Source organism: Diceros bicornis, chromosome 18, assembly GCF_020826845.1.
Source record: "Diceros bicornis minor isolate mBicDic1 chromosome 18, mDicBic1.mat.cur, whole genome shotgun sequence".
In the NCBI taxonomy this organism is placed as follows: domain Eukaryota; kingdom Metazoa; phylum Chordata; class Mammalia; order Perissodactyla; family Rhinocerotidae; genus Diceros; species Diceros bicornis.
In genome coordinates this window covers 11,001,670-11,018,266 of record NC_080757.1, presented here as the reverse complement: position 1 = coordinate 11,018,266, position 16,597 = coordinate 11,001,670, and the positions used below count along the sequence as shown (strand labels likewise).

The 16,597-nt window shown below is 57.7% G+C and overlaps 2 protein-coding genes across 4 annotated transcripts; one reads left to right on the top strand and one right to left on the bottom strand.

Moving 5' to 3' along the window:
- The first annotated feature begins 221 nt into the window (after positions 1-221).
- On the top strand, positions 222-7,241 carry SLC2A4 (solute carrier family 2 member 4). 2 transcript variants are annotated; one of them, XM_058559872.1, is made up of 11 exons: positions 222-442; positions 1,757-1,873; positions 1,987-2,159; positions 2,249-2,373; positions 2,485-2,600; positions 2,700-2,862; positions 2,946-3,133; positions 3,780-3,884; positions 4,034-4,135; positions 4,829-5,032; positions 5,569-7,241. In XM_058559872.1, exons 1-11 carry the CDS (start codon positions 410-412, stop codon positions 5,770-5,772), a joined length of 1,530 nt encoding a protein of 509 aa, XP_058415855.1. In that variant the 5' UTR covers positions 222-409; the 3' UTR covers positions 5,773-7,241. The 2 variants fall into 2 exon arrangements, with proteins under 2 accessions (XP_058415855.1, XP_058415856.1); XM_058559873.1 differs by lacking the exons at positions 222-442; positions 1,757-1,873; positions 2,249-2,373 and having other exon boundaries at positions 2,097-2,159.
- Positions 7,134-13,248, bottom strand: YBX2 (Y-box binding protein 2). Of its 2 annotated transcripts, none has more exons than XM_058559874.1 (9): positions 12,941-13,248; positions 12,198-12,261; positions 10,773-10,806; positions 9,815-9,904; positions 8,942-9,226; positions 8,656-8,759; positions 8,155-8,353; positions 7,630-7,714; positions 7,134-7,524 (listed from the first exon to the last, which is right to left on the bottom strand). In XM_058559874.1, exons 1-8 carry the CDS (start codon positions 13,215-13,217, stop codon positions 7,664-7,666), a joined length of 1,104 nt encoding a protein of 367 aa, XP_058415857.1. In that variant the 5' UTR covers positions 13,218-13,248; the 3' UTR covers positions 7,134-7,524; positions 7,630-7,663. The 2 variants fall into 2 exon arrangements, with proteins under 2 accessions (XP_058415857.1, XP_058415858.1); XM_058559875.1 differs by having other exon boundaries at positions 8,155-8,332.
- Positions 13,249-16,597: the final 3,349 nt, after the last annotated feature.

Sequence of the window (16,597 nt, the reverse complement as noted above, 5' to 3'; positions counted from 1 at the left end):
CCCAGCCGGATGCTGGCGGGAACCCGAGGGGTGTGTCTCGCCGAGCACGCTAGGGGGCGTGGCCTCGCTGGCCGATCCGACCACTCCGCCAAACTCTAAACCCCCGGGAGGGGGCGTGGCCTTCTGGGGTGTGCGGGCTCCTGGCCAATGGGTGTTGTGAAGGGCGTGGCCGGGGGGCTGCGGGGGCGCCTCGGGTCTTTTCCCCCCAGCCCCGCTGGGCCAGATCCCCGGGAGCTGCTCTCTGGCTCCTTGGCTTGTGGCTGTGGGTCCCGCGAGGTCCGCGCTCCGCACATCGCTCCGGGACCCCCGTCGCCCCCGCGCCCTCTGCCAGCGAGGCCGGGGCCGCAGACCCGCAGTCGCCCCCCTCTCGTCTACTGCAGTTCCTGCTGCCTCCAGCTCCTAAGACGAGATGCCGTCGGGCTTCCAACAGATCGGCTCAGAAGTAGGATTCAGCATGCGGGGGCGGGACGGGGGCACCGGTCCCGCTTTTTTTTGGGCTGGGGTCGCAGTTGGGGTCAGCTAAGGGGCGGTCCCTGCGCAGGCGCAGGGGGTGGGGGTGGGGGCCTGGCTATTTATACCCCGGCTGGCCAACCCGTGACAGTCGGATTACAGTCCCTCCGAGAGGCAGAGTGGGTCTGGGGTACCATCCATGGGGACGGGCCACAACTGGATTCTGCGAGTCCGGGGTTCGCCCCCTTCTCTAGTATTTGGCGCGTTGCGCCAGGATCGGGAACACCCTGCCCTCGATCCAGCTTGAGAAAGCAGATCCAGGCGGGTCTTGCCCTCCAGGAGCTGTCCGTCTGTCCCTGCTCACGGGCAGTTTTTCGAGGACCGGAGGCTCTCCGTGGGTCCCCACCCCCACTTCTGGCCGTCCTCCCGGACGCTGAACTTTCCCTTGGCCCCACCGTTGGTGGAGGGGCAGAGGGGAGTGTCAGCCCCCCCTCCCCCAGCTCAGGTTTCCGCATGGAGACAATCTGTGCCGCCAGCGGCCACCACCGCCACCGCCCCTCACACTACCTTCCCGCCCCCATGGGCATGACTCTCCCAGGCAAAAGTCGGGCATGGTCCCCCGCCCTTCGTTGGAGCTTAGAGGGGGAGGGGAGGCCGGGGCGGAGACAGAGAAGGCCACCCCAAGGGCCATAGGCTGGAAGGAATGACCGCGATGTCCTTTTTGGAATTGCCCTTCTTGAACCTGTTGGGTGGGGGCTTCCAGGAGCCGCTGAGAGAAACCCCAGAGGGGAGGGAAGAGGACGGAGGCTGATGATGATAATGCTCATGTCAGTTTATAAAACCAGCGCTGTCAGGGATACTGTTACTGTTTGATTTTGATTTTCACACTTTCACTGACAGGTAGGCAAAGCAGGGACGTCAGCCCTGTCTCCCTTAAGCTAGAGGAAGCCTAGTTCAAAGTGGGGAAGGGATTTGCCCAAGGTCACACAAATCTGAACTTAGGTCTCTCAAGGCCAAGCCCGTCCCAAGGTCACAGAGGAATGGTGAGACCTAGGTCCCAAACATTTCTCTGCCTGCTGATCTCAAACATCCAGTTTCTCCTCCATGCCCTGGTTTCTGTCGGGTTCTTCCTGCTTCTGTTTACACTGAGCTCTTCTCATGATTCCTAATATGGCCCAGTTTCTCTCACCCAGCATGTTGGATGGAACCCAGCATCTTAAGGCCCCTGCTGGGCCTGGGCCCCTGGAGAAAGGAAAGGAACCACTATTCCATGTGACATGCCTCTTCTCTGCTTCTGCCTGCCCAGGATGGGGAACCCCCCCAGCAGCGAGTCACTGGGACCCTGGTCCTCGCAGTATTCTCTGCTGTGCTTGGCTCCCTGCAGTTCGGCTACAACATTGGGGTCATCAATGCCCCGCAGAAGGTGAGGGGCCTGCAGCCGGCAGAGTGGGGGTGCCCAAACAAGGAGGCAGGGATGTCAGGGGTGAGCAGAGAGGCAAGGGTCTGCAGCACATCACTCCTATGCTGTGCCCCCAGGTGATTGAACAGAGCTACAATGAGACGTGGCTGGGGAGGCAGGGGCCTGAGGGGCCGAGCACCATCCCACCAGGCACCCTCACCACCCTCTGGGCTCTCTCCGTGGCCATCTTTTCTGTGGGCGGCATGATCTCCTCCTTCCTCATTGGCATCATCTCTCAGTGGCTGGGAAGGTATGAGGCTGAAGGACAAGGGTGGGAGACAGGAAGGGAGCCACAGCGTGGGTGCCCTGACTCTCATGGCCCCACTCTTTGCCTGTCAGGAAGAGGGCAATGCTGGTCAACAATGCCCTGGCAGTGCTGGGGGGCAGCCTCATGGGCCTGGCCAACGCTGCTGCCTCCTATGAGATGCTCATTCTTGGACGGTTCCTCATTGGCGCCTACTCAGGTACCCACAGGCACCATGGCCTGCCCAGTGCCTTGCTCTCTTTCACCATCCCTGGGCTTGGGGGTGGGAGTGGGCAACTGCCCTCAGCCCTCTCTTCTTCTCTCTGCCCAGGGCTGACGTCGGGGCTGGTGCCCATGTACGTGGGAGAGATCGCCCCTACTCACCTTCGGGGTGCCTTGGGGACGCTCAACCAACTGGCCATCGTCATTGGCATTCTGATTGCCCAGGTGACTGGACCTGGCCTCATGGGGGACGAGGCAGGGGTTTGGTGGGGCTCTGGGGAACAGGCTGAATGGCCTGCCCTCCTTCCCATCCTTCTCCCACAGGTGCTAGGCTTGGAGTCCCTGCTGGGCACTGCCACCCTATGGCCACTGCTCCTGGGCATCACAGTGCTGCCTGCCCTCCTGCAGCTGGTCCTGTTGCCCTTCTGCCCAGAAAGCCCCCGCTACCTCTACATCATCCGGAACCTGGAGGGGCCCGCCAGAAAGAGTGAGCTTCCACCCCATCTTGCTAGCACCTCTCCCCCCAGGGCCCCTCCCTGCCGTCTCAGGCCTGACCCTCCTCACCTCCAGGTCTGAAGCGCCTGACGGGCTGGGCTGACGTGTCTGGAGTGCTGGCTGAGATGAAGGAAGAGAAGCGGAAGCTGGAGCGTGAGCGGCCACTGTCCCTGCTCCAGCTCCTGGGCAGCCATGTCCACCGGCAGCCCCTAGTCATCGCAATTGTGCTACAGCTCAGCCAGCAGCTGTCGGGCATCAACGCTGTATGTGTGCAGCACCTCGGGGAGGGGCAAGGGTTAGGGAACAGCCCAAGAGAAGGGGAGAAGGGCGCCAGCCCCCTCTGTTAAAACTCAGGGTCAGGGTTGGCCCGGTGGCACAAGCGGTTAAGTGCGCACATTCCGCTGCGGCGGCCCGGGGTTTGCCGGTTCGGATCCCGGGCGTGCACCGACGCACTGCTTGTCGAGTCATGCTGTGGCGGTGTCCCATATAAAGTAGAGGAAGGTGGGCATGGATCTTCCTCAGCAAAAAAAGAGGAGGATTGGCAGATGTTTGCTCAGGGCCGATCTTCCTCACAAAAAACAAACAAACAAAAAAAAACTCAGGGTCGGGGCCGGACCCGTGGCTTAGCAGTTGGGTGCGCGCGCTCCGCTGCTGGCGGCCCGGGTTCGGATCCCGGGCGCTCACCGACGCACCACTTCTCCAGCCATGCTGAGGCCGCATCCCACGTACAGCAACTAGAAGGATGTGCAGCTATGACATATAACTATCTACTGGGGCTTTGGGGGGAAAAATAAATAAAGAAATAAAAATTAAAAAAAAAAAAAAACCTCAGGGTCAGTCCATCTTGATGTGGCTGCAAGGGAGGAAGAGACATCCCTGCCATCTCCTTTTCTTCTCCCCCACCTCTAGGTTTTCTATTATTCAACCAGCATCTTCGAGACGGCAGGCGTAGGGAAGCCAGCCTATGCCACCATAGGAGCTGGTGTGGTCAACACAGTCTTCACCTTGGTTTCGGTAACTGCCGGCCTCTGGAAGGGCCTCCACCATTGGCTTCACATCCCTGGGTGTTCTGGAGGTCCTACTCTTGGTGGCCTCCACCTACCCAACCCCTCCTACTTCCCATGCACTGAAGACCCCCTGCCAAGCCCTGCCTCTCCCCACAGGTGTTCTTGGTAGAACGGGCTGGGCGCCGGACACTCCATCTCCTGGGCCTGGCAGGAATGTGTGGCTGTGCAATCTTGATGACCGTGGCTCTGCTTCTGCTGGTGAGGCCTTGGGAGAGGGAAGGGGACCAGAGGCCCAACTCATGGGACTTGCCCCAAGAGGCTCTGTGGGCAGCCAAGGCCCCTCCTCAACCTACATGCCTTCCATTCTGAGGCCAGCCCTTGTGCCAGCTCCATGGTCTGTGCTCCTGTGGGACCCAGGCTGTACTTTCTCCCATTCTGGGAGGAAGCTGTAGCACAATTCTGGCAGCCAGGAAGGAGAGCCACTGTCAAGCCTCAGGAACAACAATTCTTAAGGACCCAGCTTTAGAATGAAGGGGGAATCAGCCATCATAAGAGCTGAGAGGGCCAGCCCCAGTGGCCTAGTGGTTAAGTTCAGCGCGCTCCGCTTCGGCGGCTCAGGTTTGGTTCACGCTCTGTTAGCAGCCATGCTGTGCTGGCAGCCCACATATTAAAACAGAGAGGAAGACTGGCACAGATGTTAGCTCAAGGCGAATCTTCCTCAGCAAAAAAAACAAGCTGAGAGACTATAACGTTCCCTCTGCCCTGAATTGGCATAGGGCAGCCAGCTGAATGTCAGAGCTCAGAAATGCTCAATTCCCTGTTCCAACCATGGGTGGCAGGCTCCCCCACGAGCTTCTGGGAGGAATAGATTTCAGTTCTCTGGGTTGAGGGCAAAGGAAGATTCAGAAAGACCTGACCTGAATTTCCCACCCTTCCTGCTTGGCCGCCCAGGAGCGAGTTCCAGCCATGAGCTACGTCTCCATCGTGGCCATCTTTGGCTTTGTGGCGTTCTTTGAGATTGGCCCTGGCCCCATCCCTTGGTTCATCGTGGCTGAGCTCTTCAGTCAGGGACCCCGCCCAGCAGCCATGGCTGTGGCTGGCTTCTCCAACTGGACGTGCAACTTCATCATTGGCATGGGTTTCCAGTATGTCGCGGTAGGTCTCCTGCCCCTGTCCCCTTTTCCCACACCATAAGCCAGAGGAGGGCAACTCACAGCTAGCCCACTTGCTTTCCAGCCAGGGACTCCCCCAGCCCACAGACTGCTGGTCTGGGGGTCACTTTGGTGGACCATGTGGGCCCTGAAGACCACTTGCTCCCCCAGAATCAAGTGAAAGAAGGGAGCTAAGCTAGATTGGATAGCAACAGAGGTGTCTTCAAAACAAACTAGTGGCATAACTTATTTCGACTAGGAATAAAATTATAAACTTCATATTAATACTGCAAATGTCTGGGAATCCACCCTGAGTTCAGTAACTCAGGATAGTAAAGAAAGCGAAAACCTATAGGAGAGTTGGGATTCAGAGAATCCTTTTTTCACTAAATTCTCATTCCTGGTAATTTCCATTGCTCTGCAAAGGAGCCACTTGCTTTCTGCAGTATCCCAGCTCCCTATGAGGGTCTTTAGTTCCTGGCTTGCCTGAGACCACCCCTCCCTCCTCTCTGTCAACACTTCTTTCTCCACCTGTCCCAGGATGCTATGGGTCCCTACGTCTTCCTTCTATTTGCGGTCCTCCTGCTTGGCTTCTTCATCTTCACCTTCTTAAGAGTGCCTGAAACCCGAGGCCGGACGTTTGACCAGATCTCAGCCACCTTCCGCCGGACACCATCTCTTTTAGAGCAGGAGGTGAAGCCCAGCACGGAACTGGAGTACTTAGGGCCAGACGAGAATGACTGAGGGCAGGCAGGAGTGGGAGAGCCAGAGCTCTCTACGCCCCGAGTCCCCTCCTTCCTCTGCAGCACTTTAACCTTCTCTTCCCCATTACTTCCAGGGTGGAGAAAACCCTGCAGCCTGGTGGAATTGGGAAGCTGGAGGGAAGGGTGGTCTGAGCACCCCCTCATTCCCCTCGTGTGACTCTTGGATTATTTATGTGTTGTGGTTAGGCTGTGGCCATCAGGGTGGGCCATTCTCCCCTCTCGTCCCCTCCTTCCTCCATAGTCCACCCCCACCCCTCCCAGCCTCAGCTCCAGTATACTTCGTCCCCCTGCTAGAGAAGGGGGATTGGAGGGAGGGGAGGCTCTAGGACTGACTTTTTAGTGGAGGGGAACTGAAGCCAAGAGCAGGACTGGAGAAGAGAAATTGAGTTTCCTGCCACCTTGGACTCCTCCTACTCACTGGCACTTTCTCTGAATTCTTGCCACATAGACTCTGGGTGAAGGGGTGGTCTGTCCTGACCCCTCCAGGGCAAAGGACGCACCCTCCCAAGGTCTAACCTCACCTCTCTCACTGCAGGCTCAGTCCTCTCGCTCGACCTTCCAGGGCGAGAGGGAACACGTGCCCATATGTGGCGACAAGAAGGGACAGCAGGCTCCCGCCTCTCGACTTAGGGCTCTGGGTCCTACCCTGACTGCTCCCCAAGGCTGCCAGGCGGGGGTCCCAGCTCTTTCATCCTCCCTCATCCTGGAAGGGTGTTGCACCCACAGACTTTTGACCAACTAAAGGAAAGAGGGATTTGAAAGGCTGCCTGTAAACACTGGGCTGGGAGGACCCTTCAGATATTTTTGTATATGTTTGAAAAAGGAGTAGGGAGAAGAAACTGAAGGTTTGTTGTACTGAATGTATATATATAGATACGTATATAAAGTCACTGTTTGAGACGAGCGTCCTGTCATGTGGAGGCACTCAAGGATGGCTGGGACAGGGACCGTGACTTCCCTTCCCCGCCCTGCCTCCTCTCTAGCCTGCCCTAGCCCGAGGCTGCAGATTCCTCTGGGTGCTGTCACTCATGCCCCCGCTTATAGTTCTAGTCGTTGCTTTATTAATAGTCAATGCTCCATAAGTTGTAGCTGCACGTGCCAGACACTGCTCTCGGCACCTTACAGAACACTCGTCCTGCAAGGGAGGAAGGCCCCTCTTACAGAGGGGGAAAGTGACTCTCACAGGGGTGGAAGCACTTGCTCAGGCTGCACAGCTAGAAACGCAGCCACAGGGATTCCAGAGCAGGGCCTGCCCACTGCCCCACATCCGCCTCTTCCCGCCTTCAGCAGTCAGTGATCGATCGGCGAGTCTCCAAACAGAAAAGAGGCAGAGACCAGGACCACAGGAAAGCCTGTTTTTGTTTTTACTGGAGGCTCAGGTGGCACATGACAGTTCATAAAATGGCGTCAGAGGTAGGGGGCAGGGGGAGAGGGGAAACAAAAAATAAACTGGAATGGGAAAGAAAAACAACCAGGAGGAGGTAAGAGCTGGCTGGTTCCTTCTCAGCCTGATTTAGGGGAGGGAGGTGGTGCCTCTGAACAATAAGGATGGATCCCTTCCTTCAACCCTTGGTAGGGGAGAGAAAAAAAAAAAGCAAAAGGCTGTTGCTTTGGCCCTCCTGAATCTCAAGGAAAAGGGGGGAAAGCCGGTGTTTTGATGTCATGAATTATGGGAAAGGGGGGAGGGGGATCCTGGGTAGGATACAGGTCAGTTGGAAAAACTGGCAGATACCTGAGAGAGAAAAAGAAATGGGCAGTCATGATAGCCACTTATGACAACCCAGTCCCCTGCTCTCTCGGCTACATGCCCTGGGCCTCCCCAGGAACAGCCACTCACCAGATGGTAGCTCTGGGTGTCCTCTGAGTTGGAATCACTCCAGTAAGGTGGTGGTGGGGTCCCCACTGTTGATGGGGGCTGAGGTCTAGAGAACAGGGGTGTTCAACTGAGACTCTCTTGTCCTTTAGAGCCCCCAACTTCCACCTTCTCCCACCTGTCTCTTCCATGCCCACAGCCCCTTCCCATTCCTCCCCAGTTCACATCCACAAGCTGGTGCTGTGGCTCCAAGCAGAGCTGAGAGGAAAGTCTGCGGGCAGTGACATGGGCTTGATTGCCTCTGCTGGGGTTTCCTGGTGGGTGGGGTGCCTGCCAGGGCTGGGCCCAGCAGTACTGGCTCTTGGGTGTCAGGCTGCATAGAAAGGGGTGGGGTGGGGGCGGGGCCAGGACACAGGGGAGCAAAGGAATAGAGTGAGAGGGGAAAAGAAGAGGATAGACAGAAGGAGGGGAAGAAAGGAGAGGGGGAAGTTGACCCCAGCCTTTTCTTTCATCCCCCGCCACCAGAGGTAGACAGTCCAAGGTCCTCACCTCTGGGGCTGTGGGCTGCCTGGGTCCAGGGGGCTGCTGCCTTCGCCGCTGGAAGTAGGGGCGGTTTCGTGGGCGCTGGGGCTCAGGCCGGGAACCATCAGTGGGGCCTTGGCTGGGCTTGGTCTCACCATCCCCACCTTCTGTGGTAGGCTGCTGGGGTGGCCTGGGGCGGAAAGGCCTGGGGAGAGAAGTGGGGACCCTGAAGGGAGCAGGGAGCCCCGTTCACCACTGCCCTCTCTCCCAGCACTCCTCCAGCAGGGGTGGACTAGCTGCTTCCCCATCCCCACCCCCACCCCCAGGAGCCAGGCTTCCAGCCCCTGGAGCCTGCTTCTCCCTGGGCACCCAAGCAGTAATCGCTCAGCTACCCAGCCCTCCTCACCACTAGCCTCAGGCTCTTCCTAGGACTTAGCTCTTCTCCTTCCCATCCTCCTGTCCCCTTCCCCTTGGGGACCAATACTGGATGGTGAAGGGGAAGATAGAGCCCTGAAGAGGGAGTCTTACCTTCGGTACCTGGGCCGGAATCTAGGTGGGGGGACACGCTCATCTCCCTGCTGCTGGTCCCCCTCCAATGGGGCTGTCTCTTTGGGTTCTACCCCGTCAGTGCCCTGGGGACATACCAAGGCCGGGGTGAGCGGTGGAAGACCAGGTGCCCAGGAGCCAGGTCTCCACAGCTCTTCCCAGGACTCAGCTCTGCTTCCTCTGGGGACTCTGTGGTCTCTATCCTCACCAACTGCCACTCCTTTCCCAGGACTTGGGCAGCTGCTTCCACATTCCCGGTTCCCCTCACCTCCATAGACTGCTGCTGATTGGGGGGCCGAGGGCCTCGCACAAAGCGCCGTCGGTAGAAGAAGGGTGGTGGGCGCCGCCGTCTGGGCCGCTGCCCCGAGTCTTCAGCTCGCTCCCCTTCGCTGCCTGCTTCTGTCCCGCCTGATGGAGCCTCTGCCACCATGGGTGGCGGGGCAGCTGGGCGAGGCCGGGGAATGAATCGGCGGAACCGACGGCGATTGGGGGCATAGCGGCTGCCTTTCACTGGCACCCCCCCGGGCCCAGTTACATTAGCAGCTTCTGCACCCTGGGAAGGAGATGGGGAGGAAACAGAACTTGCTCCAACGACAAACGCACAACGTTCCAAAACTTGCTCGGATCATTAGTCCTCCCCTTCTTCCAGCTAAAGGCGCCTCTCCAGCTTTCCCTCCGCTCCTCTAACTTCTGCTTCTTTCCACCCTCCCTGGGGGGCAATGGCATGTGTATGGACATGTGCAACTTGTCCTTTTGAAATAGCTGCTACTGGACCCTCTTAAGACTGGCGGTGGGGACAGAGAAGAGGTCTGGCAGCAAGCGTCCATCTTGCTGCAGAGGGCTGACGCTGAAGAGACCCTGGGGACAGGGCCCTATGTGGAGGGCAGACATGGAAGTGCTTGGTGAATTACAAGGAAACCCAGATATGACTGACTGATGACACGGACATGTTCTTTAAGACATCCCTTAGAGTAGCCAGAGTGTTGATGACAGTGTCTGCATGAGAACACGGTCCCTTCCCACAGCCTGGGCTAACGGGCCAGAGGAAGAGCTGGCATCCAGAGGGCCAAAGCCTGAGATGAGCTCCAGGCCACCCTCCCACAAGTTTGGTCAACTCTGTATCCCACCGCAGCCCCCAAACCTTCTCTCCTTCCACGACATCAAACTCCACAGTCTCCCCATCTCCAACGCTGCGCAGAAACTTCCTGGGGTTGTTTCTTTTAATAGCTGTCTGGGTAGGGGAAAGGCCACGAGAAAGGTGAGGACAGCAAGCCGGAGGTCTCTCCCTCCCCTGCTGGGTCCACCACCCAATTTCATTCTTTTCATCATATTACTGGTGGGCTAGGGCTAGAGGGCAGCACAAGAAGGTAGTCCAAGTTTACTAGGGGAAAAGCCATAAGCGAGGGACCTCAGGAATGATTGTGCAGTTACCACCGTCCCCAGGATACACTCCCTCCTCCCCTTACCCCTCAGGGATTTCAAAAAGGGAGGCAAGAAACTGGAACTCAAATGCCAAACGAAAAGCAGAGACAGTCTGAAGTTGCAAAGTGGGTAAAATGGACTGTGCTTCTTACCTCAGTCCCACTGAGAGCTCTTTCCACCAAAGTGGTGGTTCTCAAACTGTGGCAGCATCAGCATCACCTGGAGGGCTTGTTAACAGACTGCTGGGCCCCTCCCCCAAGTCTGATTGATTCAGGAGGTCTGAGGTGGGGCCTGAGAATTTGGATGTCAGGTGATGCTGCTGGTGCAGGGACCACACTTGGAGAACAACTGCACCCAAGTATCTCTAGGCTAGGTCCTTTCCCTCTGAACACTGCCTGTGATTCATTCCTGTAGTTTGAACAGGTCCCAGGAGGTAGTGAGCATGCTGTGCCTGGAGGGCAACAGGTACACTTCTTACAGAGACAACCCAACACAAGTGGGGCCAATGGCAGTTAATACAGGCACCTGAGGCAGATGGGGAGCGGAACTATTTCCTGGTGGGCATGCTGTTGTGAGAGAAAAGCTAGAAAAACATGATCTATGCTGCTAAGGATTATGGCAAAGGCCCTCAAAGAGAGGGTGGGTTCCTCCCCTCAGAAAGCCAGCCTAGCTCTTACCTGGTGAACAAAGACGTCCTCCTTGGTGTCATTCCTGCAGAACAGGATGGCTCATTAGGGGGACTCACCTCCACTGAAGCCTCCCTAGCTGCCCATTCCTTAGATAGTGGGACCACTCTCTCCAGCCTTCCATGGCTGCTCGGGGGCAAACAAGGCCCAGGGAGTGAGATAAGAGCCAGCAGGGCCCTTGGAAGCTGGTATGAAGAGAATATACCTGAAATCTCAGTGAAAAACCTGGGCTTCATGAGAAGGGTGGAGGGTGAAGGCAAAGGCACCTTGAAGGAGCTGGGCCAGCTCTTCACCTGCTGAGCACTCCACCCTCTACCCCAGGGGCACCTTAGAACCTGGTAGTGCTGGGTGTAACTGTCCCTGGCCAACCCCCTCAACCCCCATCATGGCTGGAAAATTCCACTGTCTCCTTCCTTCTACAGTCAAGGGGTGAGAAAGTGGGGTTGGGGAAGAGGTGCAGAACAAGTTTGAGAAGGGGACAATGTGTCAAGAACTTGTTCCAAACAGCCACAAAACTTGATTCTCACCCTGGGCCTGGAGGTGAACCCCAGGGGCAGCCTCTCTCTCCACACACCAAGGGGTCAAGGATGAGAGAGAATAGTGGATCATTCTCTATCACTTCCTTGCCTATTACCCCAGTTTATCCTCACACCCCAATGGGGGAGGAGTGGAGAGGTTTTCCTTTAGAACCTCCCAGGAGTCCTGTTTCCAGAATTAGAGAGGGACCCTTCCCTAGAACAAATGTTCTAGCTTTAAAGCACTTGGATCTGCACAAAGGTCAGCCTGCTTAGAGGGAACTGGGGCCTCCCAGGAGGGCTGGGCTGGGCTGGGCAGGGTGCCCAGGCTGGGGAAGGGCCCACTGGGGGAGACCTAGCTCTGCTCAGAATCTACCACTGTGGCCCCTCTCAGTGCTGGGAGGGGGTGGGGCTGCCAAAAAAGAAAGCAGCAGCCTCTGGCTGGGCTGGCCCATTCCTTCCCCACCCCCACCAGCCTCAGTCCCAGCAGGTGGGGTATTCAAATGAGCCAACAGCTCTCTAAGGGACATGAGTTATGAGAGTGCTATGTGTGCTGCCCGAAACAGGAAATGAGGATTCCAGCCTGGAGCCCTGAGGCACAGAGAGCAGGGACATGCTGCCCCAAAGGCGGCAAACTAAACCAGAAGATGAGACAGACAAGCTGGGAGGGTCAGAGCCAGGTTTGCCAACTTCCTAGATCATTAACCCTCTGCTGCCCTTGAAGATGTGGAGGAGGCTTCATCTTGCCCACATTTGTGCTGCAGTTAGACTTTTAATCAGCGTCAGCTGGACATTGCAACCATGTGCCTTGGCAGGGTAGAGATGAGGCTGGGAAAGTGTCCAGTCCCACAGGCCAGTTTGGAAGACACCGTTCCACCCCCTCCCTGGGTTCCTCGGATACCTGTTGATGAAGCCGTAACCATTCCGGACGTTGAACCATTTGACAGTGCCCAGGACTTGGATTGCTGCCAGGCAGACATGCAGTGGGGACAGTAAGATGAGGGAAGAGATGGAGTGGAACTCAGTTCTGAGACACTCCAAAATCTAACTTACCTCCCTATTATCTACTAAGCTTAACTTCAAGCCAACCAGGTTCCACCCAGCAGCTTCAAGGTATTCTTACCCAAGATCCACCAAACGGAAGCGCCCACACAGCCAGGCTCAGGCTTTCAAAACCCTTCCAACTCTAAGGCAAGTTCCTCATATGCGACAAATCCAGGCCCCTCACCTAGAACCGGGTACTCACCTGGTCCACGAAGTCCCACCCCCAGTCATAACTGAGGGCTTTTCTAGCCCAATATAAGGGTCCCTAGTGCACCTGCTTCCGGGGCTCAGAGATTTACCTAGTACTAACCTGAGTCAGCTAGGCCAAGTCAACCGCCCCGGGGGCGTGGCCAGACCGTGAGGTTTTATCCTCCACCCCAAGGTCCCAGCTGGACCTGTGGACCACGCCCTCCCGCCCAGGAAGGCACAGCAGCATTTCCCACCAGCGGAACCCACTTTGGTCCGCTGCCCCCAGCCCAGCTAGTCCTTTGAGCCTCCAGGCCAGGCCCGCTCAGCTTTCCGACCCCACCGGACTCCACGTTGCCCCTCCCCCAGCCCGCCGACCCCTTAGAGCCGCCCTGGCACGCGCCCCCCCCTCACCCAGCACCGGCTTGTCCGCCTGACTCCGGGCGGGGGGTGCGGGGGTCCCCGAGGCCGCCGTCGCCGGGTTGCCAGGGGTGCGAGGGCCCGGCGCTGAAGGGGTCCCAGCAGCGGGGCCCGTGGCGGCTCCGACCCCGCCGCCGCCCGCCCCGCCGCCTGCTTTCTGTGGCTCCCCCGCGGGCACCGGTACCACCACCGCTACCACCCCTGCCGCCGTCGCGGGCACCGTCGCCGCGGGGGCCGCTGTAGCCACCGCTGCCGCCTCCGCCTCGCTCATCCCGCCGGGTCCAGTACCGGCCCCCGCCGCCACCTCCTGCTCCGCCACCGCCTCCGCCACCGCCCCGGCCCCTCCCCCGGCTCGCGAACCCGCCGCCCCGCTCGGTCCTCGCGCCCCGAGCCTCGCCCGCACGCCGGCAGCGGGCCCCGAGCCGAGGCCAATCGCAGCCCGCAGCCGCGGCGCGCGCAGGCCCCGCCTCCGGGCCACAGGCCAATCCTAGCAGAGCAGCCCCCCGACCCGCACGCCGGCCCCGCCTCCCGGACTTCGCGCCGCGGCCGAGGCCCCCACCCGCAGCCCTGTAAGTACACCTGGGCCCCGCCCCGAGGCCATCACGTGACCACACTCAGCCCAACCCATTGGCTGGCGACCCCTTTCCCCTCCCCCCTCCGCCCCTTTCCACCGGCCGCGGGAAATCAAACCGGCTAGTTGCGCCCCAACCGCCACCTGGCGTCTGCGCGAAGGGCGGGGCGGCGGGCGCAGTGCCAAGGTTGCCCCTGACGACAGGGGTTGGCGGCTGGAGCCAGCAGCCTCGGTTCTGGCTATGAGCGGCGCCACTCACCTCCATCCTCGAGACCGGCCTTGCCGGCACTGTCGGGTGTGGACTCCTTCTCCCAGCCCGCCCCCTCCCTCTCCCTAGAGGATGCACCGCACGCCCCGGGCTGCGGTATCCGCCCGCGCAGCAAGCTGGAAGGCGCCGCAGAACGACTTTCCCAGCTCACGGTTGCTCTCACAGCCGGGGCCTCGCACTTTTATTTTGTTTTTGAGCTAAATTTTACATGTAGCAATATGCACAACTCTTCGCTGAGTTTTGATAAACGTGTTCATCCATGTAGTCAACACCCTAATCACGGTATTTTTCCCTCGCATTAGAAAGTCCCCTCGAGCCCGTTCCAGGCAATCCCAGCCTCCCCGCTGACCACCGCTGTTCTGATGTCTACCACTCTAGATTAATTTCAGGGTCCACCGTGGTGGGCGCTGTGGGCTCAGCCAGGCGGGGCCTCCCGCCCCGGCTCCCTGCCCTCTGCCTGGCCACTGTCCTCCAACTTCTTTCGTTTCTCCAACTGGCCAGGCTCTTCGGACTCAAGGGCTTTGCTCAGGCAGTTTCTTCTGCCTAGAACGTGTCCTCCGTGTCTCTCAGGGTGACTTCTTCAAGTACCAGCTTACAAATCACTCCTCAGTATCACATCATCTTTTATTTTTCTCACGGCATTTTTGAAAATATGAAAGTATCCTGTTCCTTTGCTTCTTTATTCTATTCCTACTCCCACCGTGTCCCCTCCGCAGTGCTAGACTGTGACCTCCACAGCAATGAGAGCCTTGTAGTTGTGCCTGACGCCTGGAGCAGTGCCTGGCACAACATGGGCGCTCAATATTTCTTGAATAAATGAATGGTTCCCATTCCACAGATGAGAAGACTGAGGCCCGGTACGAGACTTGCCCCAGGTTTCTCAGGAGCCCGGGAGGTCCAGCCCGGGAGCAGCAATCTCCCTTCCAAAATAATGCGGCTTCTTCCGAGGGCCGCCTCCCCGACAGAGGAGGACGCGGCTGGCGCTAAGCAGGGCGTATTTTTAGCCGGGACAGCGCGCTCCCGGGCAGCACACGTGCCCCCACGCGCTGCTCGGCCCCACGTGCGCTTCCCGAGTCCTGGTGTCCCCGCCAGGCCCTGCGTCGGCTCCCCAGCTGCGGCCACAGCCGCCGCCAATCTCGGTCCCAGCGCGCCCTCTGCCGGCCGCTCCCGGAGGCCGCCGGCACCGGTTTCCTCGCGGTCCTTCCACCAACTACCCCGCCCACCCCATCCCTCCGGCCCTTTCCGAGTTCAGGATTCTGTTTCCCGGGGCATCCGACACAGTGGACAGAAAAAGAAAAGATGAGAAAACAACTAAATCACAAGGCGAGGCCGTGAAAGATACAGAAAATACCGCCCTGCCTTAGACTGTTAAGGACCAATTTACCTGTGCCCAGCCCTGAGCTCAAGGACTGCCAGCCGCATGAGACCAAGGCTGGGGGAAGACAAGCGAGAATCTTCCCAGTGACCCCGGCAACAAAGGGATCACATGAAAGGTACAGAGGGAGCGCAGGTGTGGACTGGTTAACGATAAGATTAGAGGGTAAGATGAAAGGAAGCTCTTAGGAAGGGTGAGCCCTGTTTGTAGTCAGATTAAAAATATGTCTGGAGACCAGGGGTGGAGGCGCTGCACGGAAAAGCACTCCCTGCCGATGACACGGAGTCAAGAAACACACATGCAACAGTTACATGCTCTCTGTCCCCATGGATAAGAACTAGCAGATGCCACAGAGAGATGCAGTTAATTTCCCTATTCAGTTCAAGGGTTTGTGCATGTAATTTTCTGGTTATTTAAATATTTCTAAGTGCTATAGTTAACAAGGGCTCCAGGCGTTCTAGAGAAAAGGCTTTCTCCTTTTTCTGTCACTCTCCATTTGCTCCTGCCCACCTGAAGTTGTCTTGCCTATGTTGTTCACCGTTTAAAGAACTAAAGACAGAGCCCCTGCCTCCTTAACTATTGTCCTATACATCTCCGTTAATTTAACACCAAACTTCCAGAAAGTAGTCTTTACTGTGTCTACTTCCTCATCTTTCTTTCACACCCCACCAACCCCAATCTGATTTCTGCCCCCACCGTGCCGACAAGGTGGCTTCAGCAGTGGTCCACAATCTCTTCTTAATGGGGCTTGGTTTTTGGTTCTCTTTCGACTCCATCCAGAGAAGTGTTCCTGCCACAGCTTCCACAGCCCAGCCTTCCTCCATGCCCTCATATCTCTCCTTCTGTGGCTTGTTCTCCTCCACCAGCCTCAGTCTTTCCTGGACTGTCTTCTCCTGCCATCTGCCTGCTGTTGGTCATTTTACCCATTCCCCTGGTTTTGGTGACCACCTGCTATTGATGGCTCTTAAACCTGTGTCTCAGGCCTGAGTCCCTCCCACCTTCTAGCAGACTCTGAGCCAGGCTCTCTCTAGCCAATTGCTCCTCAGGCTTCTGAAAGTTGACAAGCCCGTGTCTAAGCTCCTCTTTTTCCTCCCTCCCACACCCTGTTCGCCGAGTTATACCACCACTTACTCACAATCATTCTTTAGTGCCCATTCCTCATTTGTAGAACAGTTTCCCCTGGATGCCCAGGCTTAGTACATCAAAGGTGAAGACGTCTGGTATCAAATTGAGATAATATTTGGAAGATTTAAAAGATGGTGTCACCTCTGTCCCCTAGTACCAAATACTCCCAGCAAGTTCCCCCTGCAACTGTCTCATTGCAGCCCAAATCAGAGTTCGCTTCTTCTCTCTTCTAATACTTGCTCTCTTGTTTCTCAACTGCCACAAAGAGAGTGTTCCACACCACTCCATCTTCTCTCCTCCCATTTGCTCTTT